The 26,120-nt window shown below is 33.2% G+C and overlaps 2 protein-coding genes and 1 long non-coding RNA gene across 3 annotated transcripts in view; 2 read left to right on the top strand and 1 right to left on the bottom strand.

Annotated features, from left to right (window-relative positions):
* Positions 1-11,577: 11,577 nt before the first annotated feature.
* Positions 11,578-16,487, top strand: LOC149793560 (uncharacterized). Its single transcript, XM_089967525.1, has 3 exons — positions 11,578-14,306; positions 14,985-15,067; positions 15,523-16,487. Exons 1-3 carry the CDS (start codon positions 14,144-14,146, stop codon positions 15,916-15,918), a joined length of 642 nt encoding a protein of 213 aa, XP_089823651.1. The 5' UTR covers positions 11,578-14,143; the 3' UTR covers positions 15,919-16,487.
* A 114-nt stretch (positions 16,488-16,601) lies between these two features.
* On the bottom strand, positions 16,602-19,003 carry LOC149793559 (uncharacterized). The gene is made up of 2 exons (XR_016422846.1): positions 18,363-19,003; positions 16,602-17,582 (listed from the first exon to the last, which is right to left on the bottom strand). It is a non-coding gene; the product is annotated as an uncharacterized LOC149793559 (long non-coding RNA).
* Positions 19,004-21,582: 2,579 nt separating this feature from the next.
* Positions 21,583-26,120, top strand: part of LOC149793553 (uncharacterized) — a 278,258-nt gene continuing 273,720 nt past the window's right edge. The window contains exons 1-2 of the mRNA XM_089967524.1: positions 21,583-21,601; positions 22,446-22,513. Coding sequence (XP_089823650.1) covers positions 22,465-22,513 — 49 coding nt within the window. The 5' untranslated portion in view covers positions 21,583-21,601; positions 22,446-22,464. The remainder of the gene's footprint in view (positions 21,602-22,445; positions 22,514-26,120) is intronic.

Here is a 26,120-nt window from a genome sequence, read left to right as displayed (position 1 = left end):
ACACAGTGGTTGGATAAACTTCTATCAGTTTGTAGACCGGTTTATGTGCACAAATTAGTGAACATAGGTGAGTTAATTTGCTTCTGAAAGTTAACATTTAAACCACTCTTGTATATAGGGTGGATTCCATGCTACAGGTATACCGCCCCCCTCCTCCACCTCTACCCCACGCACTCGCTATCAACTGAGCAATATCCTTAGTTTTACTTGTTGTTATTCCTGTCTTGAGGGTTTTTTCATTTTTCATATTATGATATATACATGACATAATAAGTCCCTGTGGGACCTATTTTTCCACAATTCCTTTCGTGACATGAATCAAGAAATGGCGCCAAAAAAAAGTCGTTGAAAACAAACAATTCAATAAGGCGGTGTTAGACAAAGTTTTCACCACGATCGCAGCAAATCAGTAAAGAGAATGCTGCACAATAATTTCATAGGGTTATTTAGACCCATCAGAATCGCATAAAGTGATAATTTAATATGTTGTAAAATATTAAACTACACACACTATAGGCAAAGTTTACCGAGAATGTTATAAACTCAACAAATAAAATAGAACTGTCAACACCAACAATTTTATTCAAAATTTGAAATTGTAGTTCTCGACACGTGAGATTGAATTTCAACTGCCACTTTCTCATTGTATCACCTAAAGTGAGTCATTGTTTTGAAGGGAAAAAATCCAGCTGCCCTGATATTTCTTATGACAGTTCCAACGTCCTCTTTTCTTGACCAAGTTTAGTAAATGGGAATCATTATGTTTATAGCGATCAATAATTTTCTTCCTGAAGTTGTTGATGATATTTAAGGCGCAGATCATTCATCAAGCATGATTCAATTGACTTTGAGTAAAAAATATAAGTATTAAATTTTAGAACAACAATTAATATTGAATTTAATCAGAGAAAATGCATCTACATGACAACGTTGACATACATTTTAATTAAGGATTCATTAGTACAATAAGAGAGAATAAACAATAAAGGAAAGGAGCAATATGCTGAAATCATACGAATACGTTAATTAAATGTTCATTCTAAACTTGATACAAATTACGGATAAATCGGGAGATTTTTTTTTATTAATGACCTTGTACTTTTAAGATTTTGTAGTAAACAACGTGCGCCCACATATCGAAATTCCTGGCTCTGCAGCCGCTAAAACTGAAAAGAAAAGAGTATCATTGCCATATTTTATTAGTACCGCTTATTTATCTTTTACCAGGAGATAATCCAATCAAAACCGTCACGTTCGGATAAAAAAAAAAATATTTTCTAAAAAAATATTGAATATAATCAGCCACATTTTCATCTCTTACCAGTTGATAATAGTGAAACTAATTATTATTCAATTAATAAAATAAAGATAAATGGTTTGAATTCTATTTGATCAAAGTTGGTTTTAAAATATTTTTCTTCTTCCAAATATTCAGCTTTCAAAAATTCATTGTTGAGAAAAAGACATTGTTACTGTCATCGTAGGCGAGCTTTGGGTACCCCAAAAATTATTGTAACATACCTTATTACAAAACTCTGTGTTACCGTAACATTCGACACAATGGTCAGTACCCACTGATAGGTTGATGTGATCATTTAATGGGGGGGGGGGGCATTGCGTGTGTGTGTGTAGGGGGCGGGTGTTGATATACCACGAAAGGTATACATTTGTCATTAAAAGGAAACGAGACTTGCATAGCTTCATTTTAATACAAATATTATACACCGAGTGCTATATCAAATGATGCAGCATAGATAAACATTATATATATATATATATATATATATATATATATATATATATATATATATATATATATATATACATATATATATATAGTGAGAGTCATCTGTGTATTGACGGAATGGATGAATTCTTCACATCCCTGCCGAGTGTGTCCGCTTCAAAATGTAGCTCTGTATCGCTTTTGGCTATTCACAATCCTCTTTGCATATTTATAAGTTGCCTCTGTTTTAGTTTACCTTTCTTTTCGAGCTTCAGATTTCATTCGGAATGATTATGTTAATATAAAACAATTATTATTGAATTATGAAAGATGGTTTCAAATAAGAAAGTAAGCCACTACAAACACAGCATGGTCAGCTTACTGAGTACTGAACTCTCGGCCATTTACTTAAGGGCTACTGTCTTGAAATGATTGAGAAATATAAAATAACCGAAAAGACGAACCAACATGAGTTAATTCAAACATGTAAATGTATATTCATTTAATCTAACTCACTATTTTGCTTTAATTTACATTGTTACCTATCATACGATTACTTTTATCTTCCATCTCCCTTTCCGCTGGTAAGTTAGTTCGTAAATTGTACCAGCATTCATAGGTTCAGTGACATCATCTGACGACACTAGCAAAAATCCACTATGCTCGTTTTTTTATTTTGTTTTGTTTTTTTTTTTTTTTTTGTTTTTTTGTTTTTTGTTTTCTTTTTTTTTTCCACTGGTTTTCATCCGTATCTTGTTACGATCGTCCAGAGAACGAGAATGAGAGAGAGACAGGTGATGGTAGAAATTTCCTTTATGGTCATATTTCATTATCCACGACATCTTGGCTAGACAAGCTACCGCATCTAAACAAAATTAAGTTATTCAAATTTAAACATTGCACCTGCATGATCGAGACAAGGGGAGCACACAACTTGAATGGACTGATAAATAAGCAGTTTTCCACTGCCGATCAGTGTTTGTACAAATACCTTTCACTGAAATACACCTGTAATGACTTCTCTCTGGTACGTAGTCATACTTTCCATGTTAAGCTTACAAACTTTCATTTTTAAGTCAATCCCACCATCATTTTCAGCTGATGCACAGTGCACTGCTGTTACACGGTATTGATTAGTTGACATTGCATACTAAGGGAGCCGGCTCTTGAAATCCAATAGATGTCGCTAGGACAAAGCACTGAAATATCTGCTCGATCCGCCAAGGTGTAGATAGTGTTAACATATCGTAACCTTGTCTAGCGAAGGGTTAACATATGGAAACCTTGGCTAGCAAAGATGGGTTATTGTATTAAGTTTATCAGTTGGTCGATTAGTCCGCCGCCTGACCAACCAACACAGGAAGCTATTTAGAGGGGGAAAGCTTCATTCTGACATTTTAATATTTCCACAAAAACAAATCTGTTTGTAGAATGTTATTATGGGTTTTTATTGGATGTGTTGGTGCAATCTCAACAGGTTTTGCAACTCTGTGAACCCTTTATTTAAATCCCATGGAAAGTGTACAATACTGTTTCGACGACCTAGGTTACTTGGTGTAAGTTCTGTTTCAAAGATTTTATCAAGCGCAAGTTATTTTTCTCTCTCACTCCCTTGCACACGAGAGAGAGAGAGAGAGAGAGAGAGAGAGAGAGAATGAAGAAGACTTTTCAATGAAATTGTGTAACACGTCTAATTCAAGTAGGAAGCGATTATTATTATTATTATTATTATTATTATCACTATTTTCTTTATGTCGTTAATGATTAATAAATGGAGATTCATTACTGGTGGAGAGAGTAGAAAAGCGATAGCCTACTGTTGAATCAATATTTATATAATCGTATTAATTTGCCATGGGTGGATCAGGGTTTGAAATTATATATATATATATATATATATATATATATATATATATATATATATATATATATATATATATATATATATATATATTTGGTATAGATATATTTGGTATATAAAATTGTAATCCGCCCATGGCACATTAATATCTTATATATATATATATATATATATATATATATATATATATATATATATATATATATATATATATTGCTTCAGCTGTATGCTATCGATTCTACAGATCATTAATGAATTTCCACTGATTAATCATTAGCGACGTAAAAAGGAAATATAAAATATTAATAATCTCCCTTTTCTAAATGAATTAAACATTGTGCACAATTTGATCGCAATCCTTTCCTCTCTCTCACACACACACACACACACACACACAGAATTTGGGTTTGATGAAACACTTGAAACTGAATTTAAACCATGTAACCTACAAGTTCGTCCCAACGATATGTGTACACTTTCCTTTGGATTTATCTAGTGTTCATAATACTTGTTGTTTATTTTGTTTTCCCTTTTTTCTTAAACCAAATAAAGTTCTACAAACCAATTACTTTTAAATATGAAAATGTCCAAAAGTCACCTCCACCCCTAACTGTATTTGTTGGTCAGGCAGCAGACTGATCGACCAACAGAGAAACATGGAAATTGCCAAAACCCCAAAAATGTGCTTATGGTAATTTTCCTTTGACCCTCAAACAATCTCTCTCTCTCTCTCTCTCTCTCTCTCTCTCTCTCTCTCTCTGGACCATCGTAGCAAGATACGGGCGAAAATCAGTGAAAAGATTAGCGTAGAGGACTTTAATTGGTGCCATGTGACGATGTCGCTGAACCTATGAATGATGGTAAATTGATTACAGCAGAATAACAACTTAGATCATCAGATAATACTAAATAGATTAAAAGGTCTGAAATACCTCTTGTTGGTTGGTCATTTCGCTTAGTTTATATTCAACACTCATAGCCATACTTTCGCTTGTAAGTGATTAGATACGCTTTCAGTGTTCAAGAAGCTAACCACTTGTTTGTTGTACTCTACTTTCTTTATTAAAACTATCTTTTATGTCTATTTAATCAGTGTGAATGAAAATAGAAGTTCAATAAAGAAAACAAGCAACTCATCAGTTTGCAAAGAGGATTATGAATAGCCACAAAAGGCACAGAACTACATTGTGTACCGGACACACTGGGGAAGGATGTGAAGCTTCATTCTCTATTTCAATACAAAGTCTCATGTAGTTAATCTTACCTCCGGTTAAAAGACAAGTATTTGTATGTAATATAAATAAAATATATGTATAGTATGTATGCTGTGATTTTGATATACCACTAGTATAAAGTTTTCATTACAAAGATATGAACAATTCATGCATCTCATGGTACATCAGTGACAGATAGGGTCATATTTCAGGATGGGTCATTAGGGTAACATGACGTAAATTTGTCACCTGGCACGAGTTTATTTTCCTTCTCGTTGTCGCTTTTTTTCAGCATTAACCTCGCGTCAACCACCTAACTAATGTTAAATATTAAATCCGAGGTATCGCTATGAAATGTGTATTCTTTTGAAAAGATGAAAGTAAGTTTTTAAGTGCATCATTACCGAGGAGTCCGGGTTTCTGGCTGCCAAATATAGCATATTATGTGCTAAAAACTGGCGGTAACACACACACACCCATATCCCTCCAAGCACAAACAATATGACATAACATCTATTGCTGTAATATCCTACTAACTTCCTGGTCGATCATCGGTTTTTTGTATAGTTAGTTCAAGTATGCTCACATGATAAAAGTGTCATGTGCAAAAAACACATACAGGCACTCTAAGTGTTTGTTTTTTGTTGTTTAAAAAAAATAGAACAAAAGCGGTTGTGGGTTTCACACTATTTTTCAGCACATGATAGACTCAGTATCATAGCACATGGGGACCAGTACATTTGTCCGAGCACAGGCACTTTATTCATGGGGAAACCAATTATGTCACACTCCCAGTTAACAGTGGGAGTGTGTTATCATTGGTTTCCCTATTAAACTAGTGCTTGTGCGTCAGACGAAGGAAGAACCATAGGCACTTGAGTAATGGGGAAACCAATGATAAATACACAACCAATTAACAAAGGTAACTTATTCTCGCAGATCACAATTTGACCCCTCGAATGACTCGTCAAATCTCTCTCTCTCTCTCTCTCAGACGAAAAGAAGTCTCGAAGATCATGTATGTTGTCTAATGTCTGTCTTTATATCTGATGACGTAAGTACTGACTGAAAAAATATAATGGTTATTATGGCACAAAAGCATAATAATAAAACAGTACGGATATAAGTGCATACCAATATTCAGTTGTTTAACTTAGGTACAAAATATATATGTTTCCTGTCGGGCGACTGTTTTTCATTGCCGACACTAGCACCTTTCCCCTCGGGAGATTAAAATTTTCGAAAAAACTATTGCCAAAATTAATTTGCGCATTTAATTTAGCCATTTTGCCCAGTATCTGAAACACTTACTATATATATATATATATATATATATATATATATATATATATATATATATATATATATATATATATACTTTTTTATAACACATACCTATCTACCATAATTGCAAACTAAGCACAACAGTAAACACACCTGGCCTTATTAACCAGTATTTTTGTTAGAATTCAGTCAACCTTGTATTTATTGAAGAAAATCAAACGTCCATTGTATTTCTTTGTTATCTTTGTGTATTGTTTTCAAAACTAAATTGAGTAAAGCTCTTGTATGTACACATTAAAGAATATGTATGTGTGTGTATGCGTGTGTTCCAAATGAATGTGTTGAAACCAGCAATATTCCTTTATATCTGCTTTGTTTCGTTTTCAATTAGTTTTTGTGTGCAAAATGTGTAACATTTTAAGGGTGGCTGTCGTCATTAGGGACAGCAGTTTTTGTATTGCTGTTTCAGTCAATACATGCATACAATTATACTTCCAGACAAAATGTAATTGTATACATCTTTCAAGGAAATGTATTATCCACGTAGTATAAATATAATAAAACAGTGCTGACCTTTTCGACACATAACTCTAATGAACATAATGCATTCTTTTATGTTCTAAACTGTAATTCAGAATTACAATTTGTCTGTAAAGCAGACACTGAAATAAACATTTAAATTTTCTCTCCTTTTTTCTTAACTTTGTTACCGATTACCAAATCAGAATCAGAAAAGGTTGATAAAATCACTAATGCATAAAACAAAAAAACCCAAACACTCAAACAAGAAAGAAAAAAAAAAACAAGACAAACATTGGTACATTATTTTTAAACGTCTTATGGAATAAATATGCAACATTTCAAGATTCTACATGCATAATATCACATCAACTACGCAAAGCGTAATTTTATGCGCTAAACAAAATATAACAAATAGTCACTGTCCTACATACATCTTTCTCTATTTATATGTTAAAACATGAATCACATCATAGAATACTTCACTGCCATTAATTAAGGGGGGGGGGGGGGGCTGGCAGTTCCCTTGGAATTTTCATCTCAAAATATTCAGGGTATATCTATCGGTGATGAAATACAAGGAATTTGTGTATTATACTGTTCTTGAAGATTCATCAAATTTGATTATATGATTTATACAGTCTGCAGGCTTTAGCACCACTGTAACTAAATATTGGAATGCACATCTATATTCAAATGAACAAATTTAATGCCTGGTACATACTTTTCAGTAAGAGCAATAATTAGACCAACAAGCTGTTTTCCACCTGTTTTTTTTTTGATGTTTTTTTTGCTGAAACGTCCGCAGGTATATCGGCGGATGATCGGACCGCGTGCTATTGATTAACAAATTTATTTAGACTAACCTTTGTATCCAGACGGTAAGTATAATCCCTCTTTTAATGATCCACTGCGTTAAATCTTTTAGAACACTCACTTTTTTAGTATAAATCCCCGTCAGAACAGAACACCTGTGCATGCATCGGCTGTTGACCTCAGATTTGAATTACACACACATCGTGTAAAGCAGCATCACCACGTGGAAAGAATAACGCGAGGAAACCGTCTAGCGAGGCATGTGGACATAGGACACAATTAATTTTACTATATGTTCTCTACATTTGTTTCTTAGTACTGACCTTTCCACTGTGTGACAATCAATACAAATCATATATTAATCTAAAATACCTTCAAAGATGACTTCACGGTGAAGTTCTCGTCAAAGGTTTACCTGCTCTTTTTTTAGATGCTGAACTGTCAACACATCAACATGTAAACAGAACACAGATTTCACTTCTGGATTATCACCAAGGCCTTATTACTCACTGTGCACTGTCGCCGAAATACACACATACAACAACACCCTGAGCTCATATTATCAAGAATAAACAGTTACCTTTAAATCCCTACAAAAAATGCATAAATAAAACTCTTCTATCACCACCAAAATGAGAGAGGAAAAAATGTTCTAAAAATAGACTAGAACTACATTCATGGGTACTGAACTGGAAGTATTAATTGTGATGTAACTCCTGACAGGCACCATGTTTTATGTCAATTTTAGTCAAACTTTTATATTTGCATTCTATACCTATTTCAACTTTATACATGAAGTCTTTTTTAATTTCCTTGCAAACAAAACATGTGACATCTGTCAGGAAGTATGTAGCGCTGGTGTTCCACAGGGTGCAAGTTCTGGTCCAAGTGCTCTTGAGAAACCAAAACTAAATTTGCTATATCTTCCTTAATTATAGGAATTTTTCAATGCAGTAAAAACCTAATTGTGATACAAGATAAGCCCTGTCTGGAAATATGTTTGAAAGTTACAAATATTGATAAATTAAATTTCAATGGCAAATTAAATAAACATTTAAATTTCAAAAACTAAATTTTATTGAAAACTTAAATTTCATACAAGTTTTAAAACACAGTTTGACAAATTTTAGACAGAAAAGTTGACTAATGAATGGTATTTAAAACAAATGGTAGTTTGGGCCTGTACAACTAATAACATTTTTCTCAGGAGTAGTGAAGCATTATATAGCTCATAGTGATTTTGGCAGCAAACCTCAATATGCCTGTCCAGATGCATATAAGTGTACACACTAAAGAAACAATGACAGGTGCTATGTTCCACATTTATTGTGTCAGGTACTTAGGCAGTTGTTTCCATAACTAATAGCACATTCAGAATTAAAGTCCTGATGGGACCAGTAACCATGTTTTATAGCAAAAATGCATTCCATTTTAATGTCAATAACTACAAAAGGTGGCATTGGGATAGCAAACTAGTTTCTAGGGAGGCTCTACCTTACTGAAAAATGGTGCTGATCTCTCTCATGAAAACCTAAGCCATGTCTTTGAGGTGCTATATATGAACTAATCTTGGTCACTTATGGCAGTACACTGCACATGCCCTTATGAAACCTTGCTATTACCACCAGACTATTGGAAAGCTTCCAAGCTGATCCAACTCTAACACTTTGTTCCAGATACCAGGCTAGACCTGAAAAGATACAATATGTTTCAGTTAATTCTATAAAACAGTAAGATCTATGTAAATGAAGTTAAAATGTGTTAGATATGGTGATTTCAAAATAACATTAAGGTTGCAAGCATGGGGGAAAATATTAAACTTGACAGAGTGAAACTCAGAAATGTGAAGCAATGGCCAAGTATTAAAGTGATAAATTCATCCTAGAAAGATATGAGGTTTCTAGAAGCATATTTAGCCATTTACAAGTTAAATAACTAATCAGGTAGACTATGTATCATAAAGTTTAAGGCAATGTTGGGGCGGTGAGGTTTGATCATTGGTGCAAACATTAGTACATACCAGTCTACAGGAAAGTCAAGTGACAATGTACTAAATTCAAATATGTTACTATAAGCAATCTTATTCATGTGGAAAATAACAATTTTGGATATTGCAAGTGAATACTGCCAAATGTGGTCACACAAATCAACTATAGGTACCAATAAATCCTATATCATCAGCTAAATGTGAAATTCTGATCCACAAAACTTGTAAACAAGGAAGGAAATTTGCATATGTGGGACATATACAATGTACTTGTTAAGATCAAATGTGCAAACATAATTCAAATGATCTATATGAGTATTTATAGTGTATTTTTAAGAGTGTTGGTTACCAATTATTAAGCTCATTGATTGAATGGAATCAGATATCAGCTGATGTTTCTATACCGCACTCTGTCAAAGTACTAAATTGAAATATGTTACCATACATAGGCATCCTCATGATGAAAATAACATTTTGGGATATTTTCAGTGGACATAGCCATAAATGTGCCTTACAGATTCACTATAGGTACAGTGTCAGCCTATATGATGTACTGAATGTGAACTTTTGACCCCAAACATTCTAAAATGGATGGATATTTGTTCATGTGGGATATGTAACCATGTTAAGATAAGTTGTACAAAGTTAAATTCAAATAACCTGTTTGAATATTTCTTATGTAATCTTTAGAGTGTCAGTTAACAAATATTATTAGTAATTAATAATGCATAAAGCAAGATGGATCATTAGAATTCCCATAACATCGTATAGGCCACAATGCCGCACTACATCAATCAATATCTTAACCTAACTGAACAATAAAATGGAATGCATTTTGTGTTCAACTTACATCATTTTGCTGTTTTCTTACATCCAAGGGTAAATGTACCTGGGGAAAGCATATTTTATCCCTTTGACCTGTATTTCATTCTCAGACAGATTAAAAAGATTTAGTAGAGAACTTGAGTAGGTTCTAGTATAAAGTTTTCATCGCTGTCCTCTCACTAAATACATTATAACTATGTTTATAAACAATTACTGAAGCTATACAAGCGGATGTGTGTTACTCAGGAAGTGACCCCATCATAAACACATAAATTAACTGCTTGGACACCTAATAAATAGCCTGAATGGCCAATACAAATTATAATTTTGTCTTCGTGTATTTTAAATGAAGGTCTCATTTTGACTTACAAAGATATTTTCTCTCACAAAATCCAACATTGGAGCTTTTATATGGTGTAGGAATATATACATGTTGATAACATTTAATATGATTCCCAAAAATATTATATATGTGCATTTTAAGGGAATTTTTTTTAAATTTATATTTTTTAAAAATTTTATTAAAATTTTTAAAATAAAAAATAATTGTTTACTTTTAATTTCATTCTTATATTTTCAAAGTCAATATACATGACATATTAAAATTTCATGTGTCTATCATTAATACTAAAGATTTTATACCAATTTAAACTTTACTCCAATACTGCCCTGACAGGACATAGGACACAATTAATTTTACTATATGTTCTCTACATTTGTTTCTCAGTACTGACCTTTCCACTGTGTGACAGTCAATACAAATCATATGTTAATCTAAAATACCTTCAAAGATGACTTCACGGTGAAGTTCTCGTCAAAGGTTGACCTGCTGTTTTTTTAGATGCTGAACTGTCAACACATCAACATGTAAACAGAACACAGATTTCACTTCGGATCATCACCAAAGCCTTATTACTCACTGTGCACTACCGCCGAAATACACACATACAACAACACCCTGAGCTCATATTATCAAGAATAAACAGTTACCTTTAAATCCCTACCAAAAATGCATAAACAAAACTCTTCTATCACCACCAAAATGAGAGAGGAAAAAATGTTCTAAAAATAGACTAGAACTACATTCATGGGTACTGAACTTGGAAGTATTAATTGTGATGTAATTCCATGTATCACTGGAAACTGACTAATGCTTGGGTGAGAGCTGTGGCATTACGGCAGAAATTTACGAGAGAGAGAGAGAGAGAGACGTCATGTCAGAAATGTGAGATAGAGTGAATGATAAATAAATTGTAAAAAGACCACAAACTGTATTCAGATGTGAAAATATGCTACTCAATAATATAATAATAATATTAATTTTTTATTATTACTGGTGGTAGTATTTTCAATCATATTTAATAACATTTACCATGGTATAAATGGAAAGTTGACATACATGCATATATACATATTAATACTTTAGATTACTTATAAGAAGAACATGATTATTATGATGAACATTATTAATAACATTTGCAATGGTATTTATGAACACACACACACACACACACATACATACATACATACATACATATGTCTGTTATAATTTTACACCATAATTTATAACATATGGATAATGTTATATTTTCATCCCAAAACAATATTTTCTTCTTCCCACTGCATTGACAAGTTTTACAAAAATTTACAAAACAATTACATTTGCTGCAGAAGCATATATTACAACTTCCCGCGGAACATTCTTTTAATCCAGCGGGAAGTTTATCCATTTCGGGGATCCACAATGCCTCAAGAATTTTTCTTCTTAAACAGACTTGCCGATTTTTGGCAACTTCTATCGTGTTTTCGTCTGTTGTCGTCTTCATCATGCTTGTCCTGTAAGGTAAGAGGCAAGCATAACCTTTTCTCCGATCTCTGGCACATCTCCAAATCTCTTGCCAATAGCTCAGAATGCTCTTTGGGCATCGCCAGTTAATAACGATGTCTTTCTACATCGCTGATTTGGATCCCCATTCTACATAAGAAATTAATAATAATTGGCTTAAGTTTGGCAGGAATTTATCTTAGAACCAAACAGAACATACTTTATCAGTTTTTAAACTTGTAAATTTTACTGTGAGAAATTATTAAATTGCTTCTACTTACATCTGCATCAAGACTGAGGGCTAATATAATACTTCACAAATCTTCTCTTTGTTTTCATAACCAGTCACTGAAAATGTGAGATTTTATTTCCTTGAAATGATATGACTGGTGTAAGGGAGATAACTGAATGATATAGATAAGGTGTGGTAACCTCTAATATATTATCCATGTAATATAAATGAGTTAATGAACAACCTGCATTAACTTCATTGCAATTAAATTATCCAAAAATACATTACTGATCAAGTGAGAACCTAACATTTACACTTCTGTATTTAGTAGAGACCTCAAGAGTCATAATTTTAATTTCTAAGATGATGCAGCTCTTCATATCATATAGTTCATATTTGCTACAATGCCAGCATGTAGCGGCATGTAGAGTGCAGCCTTCCATAACCATGCAGATATGATCTCATGCCAATTTAGATTCTTGTGATGGGATGCAAAGTTTCAAGAAAAGTGTGGATTTGAATGGAATGAATGCGCACTGTGTGACTAAAATGGTTATCATTCAGTAATGTTGGACCTAATATGGAAATTCCACAAGAACAGCTGGACAGAAAGAAATAGAATTAATTGAAAGTCAATAGTAGATTATAATTGGGCTTATACAAGTGTCAATGGAAAATGCTGACTTAAACAAACTGTTCTTGTTTGTTGGTATTCACTGCTACTTCAACAAAAGGGAATGCAAGAGAACTGAACTAACTGCATGAACAATTTCAAAGCAGGAAAGTGTAAAAAAAAAGAAAAAATGGACAATTAGAGCAGGACAGTTCAAATCAAAGTGGGAAGGAATACCATATCTTTAATAAATTACCTAAAATTACTCATGCCAGAACAATATCTGACATGGTACAAGTGATCTATACTTAGAGTGTTCTCTATCCTGGTTTATGGCATGCCTTACAAGAACAAGATAGCTGTTGTTGTACACATGATTTTTCATCTTTTGCAGGAAAATAGTCAATATTTGGCCAAAATCAACTTTATTATGCTTACATAACTTATTTTGTTGCATGCATTCCAATCTAGCAGGTAACATCACATACATAAAGGCATCAGGCAACACAAGTCTATATCTGTCATACCATCCAAAGCCAACTTGTGCTATTTTCTGAAGATTTCATACATTTTATTCTTAAAGAACTTTCAATATTTGACAAAAACTGTTCAGCACCCATTTGTTTTCCTACATCAAGCTAGTAAAGTTCATAAATGCCGCCCACATGTATGCGTTTCTATGGCTACACTGTGAGGTTATTCTTCCCTTTAGGTATCACGGTACCAATTGTTTTTCCATATACCTCAATGCTAATGTTTTGTGAAATAAATATACTTTCTATCTTACTTCAGCATGCATGTCACACACTAGCATAAGAACAATGCTAGATTGTAAATTTGACAATGACATAACCAGGTACTCCATTGTATTTAAGAGAGATAACTCTACTGGAACTAGACAAGGGTAAGAGTTATCTAGTCACAACAAGCACATGTTCAGCCATGTGTACCATAGTTTTAAAAAATCATAAAAAATACAAAATATCATCTAAATAGAAATTAACATAAACTCACATGTTGCCAACAGGCTCAACCTTTTTTAAGCCAAACAGAACTCTTACACAATGCACCAATCACAGCTAGTGTTGTTGTTTAATTCTGAATAAAATGTCCCTACACCTTTAGCTCCGCCCACCTGGACTTGCGCAATTGGTACCGTTATAGACCATTCTTAATGAGATCCTCATGAATATTAATGTCGCGCGAAAACGAGGCTACGGTAGGCAGACTGAGAAAAAAATATGGCGTCTTACTGTACATCGAGTAACGTTCTGAGCTGTTTGCCAGATATTTCTTTTACATTCGTTGAGAATTTCATCACGGGTATCTCCAGCAGTTCAGGGAATGAACAGATGACAAAAGAATTCAAGTATTACAGTGAGGGATATGTCCATTCTCTTAAAGGTAAGTTGATTTACGTCCTATCTTGAGTGTACTTTTTCTCTACTGCACACAAAACACAAGTTAACGATATAGAAATGAAACTATTTAAAGCATAATTTTTTTTTCTTCTGAGTAGGTCTGATTTAAATGTACAGCTGTCAGTCAGTACTGTGGTCAAAACACGCGGTCATAAATAAAATATTTACAAAACATGCATAGTGACAAAAAATGTCCTTTTAACCAACCACGCCCCCTTCCTCACCAGTAGAGACTTTGTGGTGCGCTTTAAATAGTTTTGGGTACATACCTTGCATTTTAATATGTATCAAAAGTACACAACCTGACATTTTTATATTTACCCACAAAACAGCAGGATTATTTGTTCAAAGCTGTTTTATATCCATTCATATATATATATATATATATATATATATATAATCAAAGAGCACCCTGCCCCCAAACACACAAATTGGTCCCTTATTTATGTGAACTTCTTCATTGTTCATTGATTATAATTATTATTAGTTTTGTGGTGTTGGTAGATGGATGAATTTTAACACCCAGTATGTAACTGCACACATTAGATCAAGTAAACATAATAGGGAATAATCGTGTCTAAACAATATAACATTTTGTCATTTTATGTATGGGATATTATGTTAATCTGTTTATTAAACTGAGTTTCTCTTTTATTTTCAGTTTATAGAGATGGAAATGAATGCCTTGTCAAGGGACGGTGTTTTAGATCACAAAAGAAGAACGAGTCACCACATGTTGTTGAGGTCATTTTCATTCATATTTATATCATAAATTATTAAAATTATATTCAACATGCACAGATATTTTTAATATTTCAACACTTAAAATATTATTGAAATTCAGATCTTGCATAAATGCTGTCTACGATACAGTTTGGCCATATCATATTTCTTCAAATAAACTTTCCAGGGCTGTCTATTTTCCTAAATTAGGATTGCTTTTGGAATACAAAATGAGTATGCTGTAAAGAAAAGAAGAAAAGAAAATTATCCGATTTGTATCCTTTTTAAAAGAAATTTCAACAACAAAAATTTGTAAAACCTGCTTAAGAAATCATGGAAAATAATTTGTATTGCATAAATGACACCCCAGTGTGTAGGAACATTTTATTTGAATAAGAAACAAAACCACCTTTTAAATTATTGCGATTTATGATTTTGGTTTGTTTTTACATAAAAAAATAACTTTTTTCTTCTAGAGAATGAATGACAATGTCAATCTGTACCCAAGTGGCATAATTGTGAGCCCATTTTGTCATTGGCTTGCTGCAACTCCTGATCGTAAAGTCTACAACCCCAACAGGACCCTCCCCCCCCACCCTTATGGTTTGTTGGAGATTAAATGTCCAGTTGCAGACACTTTACTATCTCTGAAGTACCTTGCGGTCTCTAATGATGCCTTGAAATTGAAGACAAACCACAACTACTACTACCAAGTTCAAATGCAGTTGGCAGTTACAGGACTGGAATGGTGTGATTTTTGTGTGTGGTTGGAAAATGACTTTCATGTTGAGACTATTCTGTTTGACAGGGAATTTTGGCAAGCTGTCAAGGACAAGCTTGATCTCTTCTGTTATAGATTCTACCTCAACTAGTACGTTCTCCTGTTTGTATATATGCATATGAATGTTTTGTAAGATATATTAAATTGAATTTTCTATGCCTTTACATTATTAAATCATTCTGACAACTCCAAGCAAAATGGCTGCAAGTCATTTGCCAATGTGGACTTTGTTGCACTGCTTTTAAAATCTACTTACATAAATTGTCATTTTTAAATTCAGCGTAGCTGGTTTTGCTTACTATATATGTATATTGGCCGGAACAGTCACACATAGATGCATTATAGAATTGTGTATCATTTTCACATGAACCCTTTGAGTAATTTTGTGTGTGTATATATATATATATATATATCGACATACACACATCTTACCAAAGGTATTTGCATGAAATTCAAGATGTCATTGAAATATTACACGATGTTACTAAAGGTGTTTTAAAAAAACTTGTATATTACTGAAATGTTAATAAAATGAACAAGATTCACACATCTAAAAGGTATTTGCATGACAAGATGCCAATGAAATGTGGCATGATTTTAAGGTCTAAAAATAAACTAATGAAATGTCAATAAAATGAACCTTATGTGGTACTTTCATAATGTCTCATTATCTTTGTTTTCATTCACAAGTTCTACATGATACTTCCATGTCATAAAATGCTATTTCTTTTGTTTAATTTTTGGTCATTTGAACAAAGTCAGTACATTTGCTACTGTCCACAACTGATTTATTGACCCAGAAATTGTCAAAGGCACCACAGACTGTAATAACTTTGTATTCTTTCACCCTCTTAATGTATCTTTACACATGTATCCTCAGGCTTGCAATTTTTTGATTGGTTTCCACCTGGGAAGCTGTGAACTGCCCATCACTACACCGAAAGTGTGGTGTTGCAATGGAAACACCAGTACCTTCTAAAACTTTATGTAAAACAAAACCTTTATCTGCCATGATTTGGTCCCCTGGTTCTAACAAATCTATAAGCCCTGACAGCTTTGTGATCTCCACATCACTCATGCATCCCGAGTACAAGGAAGACACACGTGATTGCACCGTGTGGGGCTATCCCTACCAAACCTTTTCAGGTGTTGTGAGTTTTGTAGTTTGAATAAGTCTTTGATGCAAGCACTAGAGATGAGGGTCTTTCTGTAAATATTTCTGTGCAGTCAATAATAATTCTAGTTCCTGGGTAGGACAGTTGAAAATCGAGAGGCATATTTGCTTGAACCTGCTCATGACTTGGTAAAAAATACAAATAATTTGTCCACATGATTATTATCCGACTTACAGAATACCTGTGAATATTAAATCGAACAGACATATCTTCAGTCGGAAATCCACATCTCAATCTACACAAAAACATGAAAAGTTCATCCACTGGGTCCATTGCCTTTTGCCGTCCCCTGATGTTGATGTCATTCCCTGTGCTGTAATATAAGCTCTTCATTCTAATTGCAGTAGGTTTGATGCTATTGAAGAAGGTTATAAAAACCTCATATGTGGGAAAACTAGTGTAAAATTCTATCATTTCATCATCATCTGTAAATCTGTTCAGTCCAAGCTTCTCCATGTTTATTTTTTTATTCAAATCTTGCAGTTGCCTTTCCTTCTCTTCCAATTCTGTTACTGCTTTCCTCAGTCTCTTCTCCAGCTCTGTAATTTTACTTTTGCATGCTATATGCAACTCACAGGATCTGAAGAAGATAAAATAATAATGTAGCTTTTCATCAACATTTGTTAACCATAATGGAGACAAAAAAATATAACTAGCAAAGTTACCAGCTTCACTATAATTTAAAATTATACAAGAGTTTTAACAGAGGCTGCTTTCCACTGATTGTCTGCTCTCTCTCTCTCTCTCATACACATAAACACACTGTGTCATGCACACACACACCATGCACACACTATGAAATAAATGTGTAAAAGAAAAGTTACAAAGCTATGGTTTGATTAAATATCAATGCCATCTGGAGGAGAACAGCAAGCAAAATAAGCCCCACATAAATCAGGTCTTTTCAGAGTAAATAAGAGAAATTATGCAGTGATGTTTTATCAACAGCTTCATTAATTCTTATCCACTCTCTCTCTCTCTCTCTCGTAATTTCATTCAACTTGTACTCTCATCATTTTCATTTTACTGGTGCTATCTCTCTTCTCTATCGTGGTCATTTACATTCTACTTGTTTTTTTAACGAGGTAATAACTTTACCTTTTCTGTACTTACTACTCCTACGCAAAATTCATAATTTCTTATAAAAATGCGCTGCTTGGAGGTACGCCCAGTTTTCGATGACCCCGTTATGTGGAATGGGACTAGGGGTAACATTTTTAGAAACCTGTCATTTTAAAACACACATACATAGAATCATTTACTTCATCGACAGAATCTATTTTGCGTTTGGAATTCTTATTCTTACATCATTCAGTTGCAAGAAAATATAAACACACCAACAATCATCCAGTTTTCTTACCTTAAAATTCAGCCCCTCATCACGACGTATTGCAACAATCCATTTTCTACGAAGCTCCATCTTCTTCACTGATGGGATATGGTGAAAGCTTAAATCTATGTGAATTCTATCATTCCCATTGCACAACTGAACACAACAATAATTGTCACGATTTTTTCTGTTGCCGGTATCAACTGTAGCAGCCATGGTTGCGAGGTAAAATGAAACTGGTGCCTATATTAGCCTCGTTTTGGATTCGCTGACCTAGGGTCACATGAATATATGAATACATTCTAAGAATGGTCTATACCATGAATCAAGTGGAATTACATCACAATTAATACTTCCAAGTTCAGTACCCATGAATGTAGTTCTAGTCTATTTTTAGAACATTTTTTCCTCTCTCATTTTGGTGGTGATAGAAGAGTTTTATTTATGCATTTTTTGTAGGGATTTAAAGGTAACTGTTTATTCTTGATAATATGAGCTCAGGGTGTTGTTGTCTGTATGTATTTTGGCGACAGTGCACAGTGAGTAATAAGGCCTTGGTGATGATCCGGAAGTGAAATACGTGTTGTGGTTACATGCTGTTATGTTGACAGTCAATGATCTAAAAAAAGAGCAGGTCAACCTTTGACAAGAACTTCACCGTGAAGTCATCTTTGAAGGTATTTTAGATTAACATATGATTTGCATTGATTGTCACACAGTGGAAAGGTCAGTACTGAGAAACAAATGTAGAGAACATATAGTAAAATTAATTGTGTACTATGTCCAAGTGCCTGTGGGAAGAACATGGGAATAACCACCGACCAACGGAAAACGGGTGCATAGAAACACCGGAACGCACCGAAACACCGGAACGCAGTAGAGTAGAAACACCGGAACGCACATGAGTTGTATCGTATATACCATATCGTATATTGGTGGTGTATTTATACTTCATATTTGTGACATTTAACAGTAGTTATATAATAAATTAATATGTAATTTCTTTTCTGCAAGTGATGCAACATTAAACTAAAAAGAAGCTGGAAATTGTGCATTTTGGCGACAGTTCTTATAGTAACAAAACTTAATATTAACAGCGTGTAATGCAATTTATACATGAGTTTAATGCTTCAGCTCTTAATAATAAAAACATATTAATATCGATTTAATATTAATTTCTTAAGTTGATTATTATGTTGTGGTTATTGCTTATTAATTTTTCTTATTATCTTAAGTTCCAAGATGTGTGAGAATTGTGCAACCCAGCATGCGAAACAGCTGTATAGTTTGAGTGTAACTATCACGAATTATGCGTGCAAATGGTCTAAATGCAAAGAAACATGCGAGATTGGCGTGTCAATTCATTTTGTTGACCTTTTATAAAACTCTACTGCTATTCGAAGAAGAGCATGGGATAGTGGTAGACACGGATTTAATACACAAAGAGAAGATTTGGATCATATTTCAAATAGTATTTGTTACATATAACACACAAATGTTTCAAAATTAATAGGCTGCGTTACTTCTGCCTGTCGTTCTTCCTCCTTGCTAGCTTCATTTCTTTCTAGATCTTTATCGCTCACATATATGTGTGTGTGTGTGTGTGTGAGAGAGAGATGCTTAATGTAAAAAAATTTTTACAATTATACACATTTTTTTTAAAACTTTGTTTAAAATAAACTGTTAAAAAAATTAACGGGAACTACACAGCATTAAAACGTCAACTATCTTATAAAAAACGGGGATGTTGCCCTTGAAGAGTCTACTGGACAGTATGCTACAATACGTACTATGTTCGGTTTTTTCTTTCGGTCCACAATTTGTATAATAGTAAGGTTGATATATTGTTTATTTTTTTAAATGGCGTTCAGTAAAATCCTGAGATGTTTAATATTAAAAATGACGTATTTGAGTGTTTTTGAGTATATTATAGTGTATTTCAATATATTTGAGTGTATTTGAATTTAAATAAACGATGCACACGGATTCATATACATTATAATAAAAATAGTCAAAACGCAATGAAAATTGTGCTATTATTTATGCTGATAGATATTTTGTCAGAAACTAATTACATAGTTCAAATACGTTTATAACTTGAAATAATAAAGCAGTTGTTAATGACTTAGTTTGAGGAAAATATTTATTTATTATCTTGTATACATGAAGGCAATATTTTTTTAATGAAAATTACATTTAAAAAAGTTTGAAACTTACTTTCTTTGAAAACATTTAATAAAAGGATAAAAAGTAAGATACGAAATAAAATTACTGTACGGCTATTTAAATTGCTATTTTGACGAAGTTCATTCATCCCGGCATTAATAATAAATCATACTATGTATTTATTAGTAAGAGATTAAGCATTATAATTATATAACAATTGTATTAGACACTATTAATAGTAAATGTTCAAAATTTCACAATTTTCAGCTATGGTATATACGATATTGCGTTCCGGTGTTTCTACTCTACTGCGTTCCGGCTTTTCGGTGCGTTCCTGTGTTTCTATGTACCGACAGAAAACTATAAGCAAATAGCAATATTGGGCGCCGAAAAGGAACTCGGAATGTTGTTCCCACACTCGTGATTTGTCAATTTATGAACGATTCAAATTACTGAAACTTTCTTTATTCCGATAGTATATTAATTAATTTCTAGATAGATTTTGCTATGTATTGGAACAAGATGTTCAGCATGACATCTAACAAATGAAGGGATGAAATCAAATTTATAGCTTTATTTTTCCAACTAAGCGATGTTTATAGGTTAGAAACCTGAATACAAATGTTTGCAAGATACGTCGGCAGCTTTATGTACTTGCAAAGATATAAAATGTTTTAAAATATTGTTATGTAGATGAGTTATGTATTGAGTGTAATGTTTTCGGAAATTACAGAGGAATTAATAATTAAGTAATACTCACCTGATGTTAAAACTTTTATTATCACATTAGCACATGAACATTTATAATAAGGGACATGTAAGAACATTTTAAGAATAAAATGCTTTCTTCTATCTGACAGCAGACTGCAGTACAGGTCATAATAGTACTATTTAAATTTTGTATTTCTAAATCTATAATTGGAATAAAGACGATTCATCAGCTGGTATCAGATTGTTAATCGCTGTGATATTTAAATCGTTTCCTGGTTTAGTTGTCATGCATTGATTAGTTGGCAGTCAAAAACATCTACCTGCCTCCTTAAGTAGCGGAACAGCACAACAGGTGCCGGTTGAGGCACAGAGGTGATTTTTAGATGCACACGGTATTATTGTTGACATACTGCATTATATGTTACCAATGGTACATAATGCGGTACTATTTCAATCGGAACATCCCTTGGCCGTTTCCGTCAGGTTATGAAATAACCTCAGAACCAGTTGTAGGAATGCACATCAATTTGATATATTTAGTGATTGGCCTCAGGCGGAGTGCACCACATGTTACAACAGCAAAAGCTGAGGTTATTCTGATTGTAACTTTGTCTTCTTCTACCACCATGTGGATCTATGTGAATGAAAGTAGTTCAGAATATAGATCTCAGTGGCAATGAAAGTTTAGGAATATAAATTTCAGTGGTTGTGAAAGTTTATTTCACAACCTGATGGAAATTGACAGAGCGATGTTCCAATCAGATACTTTTTCATTCTATCTTTACATCAGCAGTTTCTCTCAGTAAGGAATGTATGGAAATTCTAGAGTAATATTCTTGTGCATTTTGTGATATTAACAGCATGATTTCTTTTTTCAAGACAATTAGACAAATTATTAATTTATTTTTAGAAAACCAGGAGTCATGATGGCTCAGAGGTTAGCATGCCAGAGTCACGACTGAAAGGGTGCAGGTTCGAATCCCACCATCAGGACCAGTCTGGGTCACTACTGTGGCATACCCTTGGGCCAGACACTTTTCCCGCTATTGACAAGGCGGAAATTTTTAAGATAGGAAGCATCATGCCCCTCGTACTGGTTGATCGAGATTGCATTCTGAAAAATGTTCGATTGTGAGAACAAATTGTAAAAAATTCATTTCACATTGTTTATAAAATTGATGTCATTTTAAAAAGTAGGTGCTAAATACTAATACAATTTCCATATTTTTTTCTCAGAAAGGGGGAAGTCAACAGAATGCAGTTTTCTTCTGTAATCTGGACTTTTCTTATTGGTTCATTGGAGGGTAAGTATGTACTTTTGTCTACTTTGGCAAAGACTAAAGTCAGACTTTGCAACAATACAGTATGATGAATAGAATGTGATGGCTTTGAAAAACAATGTGATTGGAAAGACAGTGTTGTCGTACTTTATGGAGTGGTGTCCAGAATGTTGTGAAAATGAATTTGAACTTTTCCATATTTATAATAAATAGACTTACTGAATATAGGCTTGTATATGGGGTGAGTTGCTATATGTTTTATGTTAACTACACATTCGGTAATACTTTCTTACCTGAATAAAAAAACACATTTCTCAATATTTACTTTATTTATTGGTTGCAACAGTTGCATTTTTTAAGTGATTTACTCTATGCATGATAAATTATTCTCTAAAGTTAGTACATAGAAAGTATATCTGATCTCCTGCAAAGGCATCACTTTGATGATAATATGTTATAAACTAGGTTTCTTTGGGACATTATTTGTCATATCAGGGGTCAATTTAACATTTTTTTTCCAAAGCCAGCAGTGAAAGCTCACATGGAAATCAGCTGGCCCTACACAAAAGCAGTTGGCCTTTTCAATAAAATGAAAACAGAGACTTTAGAAAATTTAACTGTCCATGTGAGCCTACAACTGTCAGTAGTAACTGGTCCTCCTTAGAACCCACAGGCTAAGGGGCAGCAGGCCTGTGGCTAAATCAGTCCTTGCCATATACGTTACATCTCTTCACGTGACTTGTCAAAACATCCAGTCACATTAACTGAAATTTTTAAGAATTCATTGTGTTATCAACAAGGCTAATTTTAATTGGGTGTTCTGTATAGAGCTTATTAATTATAATGACATTTTATTATTAAGAAAGATTATTTTCTGCAGAATAGTATTACTTTACTGAATTTTACTTAAATGCTTGCAAGTACTTTCAGCTGTGAATTAAGTGCAAGTTATTTATCATAACCAATATGCTTTCGTTAATATTAATTTTGAATCTTACCATCGGATTTTGGCCTGTAGCTTGTTAGAAATCCACACAAACAAGAGGATTCTCATCTAATGTGCACACCTATAAACTAAAACTCTATGTAAACATCTCAATTACAACTTACTGAAGTACAACTTACAATTATGGACAAAACTTAGCTATGCAAACAAGTTTGCATTATCTACAACTTACCATGGACAAATGTTACTCATACAATTAGGTATACATGACAGTATCAACTGCATGAACACTTATAATATTATACTGATGAGAATCAGTCTGGTTTTGATGTGAAACTGCTGTCATGTGTATAATTGATCAATAACTACAAGTATTAAATAAAGGAGAAATGCTTGGTACTAGTATGGTTGATTTTCATAGAGCGTCTGATCTTAAAGACATTGATGCAAATTCTGTAATTTGATGAATGAAAACTCCTTAAACTGGTTTACTTCTTAGCTGATAAGATGTAAAAAGTACCTTTAAAAGGTCACCTGTCTTAAAGTAAAAATATTAGTTGTGGAGCACCACTGGGTTCTGTCCTTGGATTCATTCTTTTATTAGTGACTTACCCATAAGTTTAAAAATTCAGTTTCTTCCACTGACCTCTATGCAGATGACACTACACTGTCTTCTCCATCAAGGAAAACCAAAACTGAACTTGAAAATAACTTACAAGATGCTCTTAACAGACTTGAAGCAAGCTGCAAATGAAACAGTAGGATTGTAAATACGAAAAGAGCAAAAGCCCTGCTTGTCACAACAAAACAAAAAAGAGCAAGGCTAGGGAGCTCCCTAAAAGCTCCAAGTTGGGTTAGACATTGTCAGCCTTTATATGCCCTCTCATGATTCAATTATTGGTGTGATGATTATATGTAGACATGTTTCCAGCAACGTTAAATTTTATTTCTGGCTACTTAAAAAATAAGTATATGGTCATCTTTTATGAACATATATTAAGCAGTATTTGGACTATTGTAATGTAATTTGGACTGTTGTAATGTAATTTGGGGCTATGCCATTAATTCAAGCAAAACAAAACTTTTTAGACCCCATTAAAGGGCATTTCATTTAATTAAAAGATCAGAGTGTTGCCTACTTTCAGGAAGCAATGAATTATATGAAATTTTTACCAATATACAAAAGAGCAATGCTTGTAAAGGCTACATTTATGTATAAAGTGTGTGTCCAGATAAACCACTCTTGTCATTCTAAGCAATATATGTCACCACAGAGATTCTTATGGTACTCTTACCTGTAAAGGTTTGTTGAAGTAAAAAGTACATTATACCAAAGGTAGGGAATGAATTGTTTAAAAAGAATTTTTAATATACTGGCCCGCTGGCATAGAATGATGTTCCTGGTGTCCTAACGCAAGTTCCTTGTGTCTCTTCTTTTTACGATCAATATTTTTTTCTGCTTATACGTCTTTTACACAGATGAGGTGTTAATACAATTTATTTTCGACATATTTATGTGCTATTTGATCCTGGTATGTATGTTATGGGCTTGAAATTGTTTTATTTCCAGCATAGCTTAATTCTTTATTGTTAAGTTTTAACCTGATTTGATACACTGTGTATTAATACCATATATACTGTACCTAACAGAAGACTTCGAGGTAGATTAATTCCAGTAGCTATTTGAAATACCTAATCTCTAAATAAAGTCAATATACATGTAATTATTATAATTATTACATCATCTATGTGATGAGTACACCTTTCTGCTGTTATAATAAACCTGTCTTAAAACCTAGAGAGACAGTCCAACAAGCAAGTACTCTTTTACTTTAAGATATAAAAGTAGCCCCAAAATACCAATATCATGTAAAAACATTCTTATATAAAGGACGCTCTAGCAGCCACCAAAAAATCTATTCTTGAGCATTTTTCCTTTACCTTACATAGCACATCTCTCCTATCAAATGGCAAAGAGAAAAATATTATTGAACAGTACTTACATGAAAATGTAACTTTGATGTGGTGCACCATAAAAATCATAATGTATCAGAGTACAAAATGTGCCTTTAAAACTAATTTGGCTTGTCAGAAATTCACATCTATCAATTTAAAAGCTTGCCATGTACAAGTGCCAAAATAAAGTTGCAGAGTAGTATGGATATTAGTGAATGTGAGATAAATCGGCATGATTATAGACTTAGTGGTAGGCAATACAATCAAGTCTATTATTAGAAATGGAATTGTATTTGTTATGTCAGACCAAAACATTTTGTGTATGTAGGTACATGAACTTTACAAAAGTTATGACTGAAAGGAAATATAATCTGTGCATTTGTTTTTCATGATGTGGATGTTTCATGAGTCCTTGAAATCCAATTATGACAGCTGAAAAAGACAATCGGACTTGTTTCATACTGAGAATAAAATAATACAACCCATTTGGTTGGGTCTTACAATCTTATGTTTGCAATAATACTTATTACAAAATTGCGGATTGATGTAATCAGTGATGCATTTCTTCATCATTTGTAAAGTGCTGAAAGTAAACAAAATAATTGATTAAAAACATAGCTTAAATTGTATTTTTATTTTATCAGGATGTTGTTTAGCCTGTAAATACTTTTACCTGCTTAGATCACAAAGTGGAACTTTTAGCATCATGGCTTGTTATGACAATGTTTT

This window comes from Sinohyriopsis cumingii, chromosome 8 (assembly GCF_028554795.1).
Source record: "Sinohyriopsis cumingii isolate HCF-2022 chromosome 8, ASM2855479v2, whole genome shotgun sequence".
NCBI lineage: Eukaryota > Metazoa > Mollusca > Bivalvia > Unionida > Unionidae > Sinohyriopsis > Sinohyriopsis cumingii.
The sequence above is the reverse complement of the archived record's forward strand: the minus strand, read 5'-3'. Positions and strand labels throughout refer to the sequence as shown.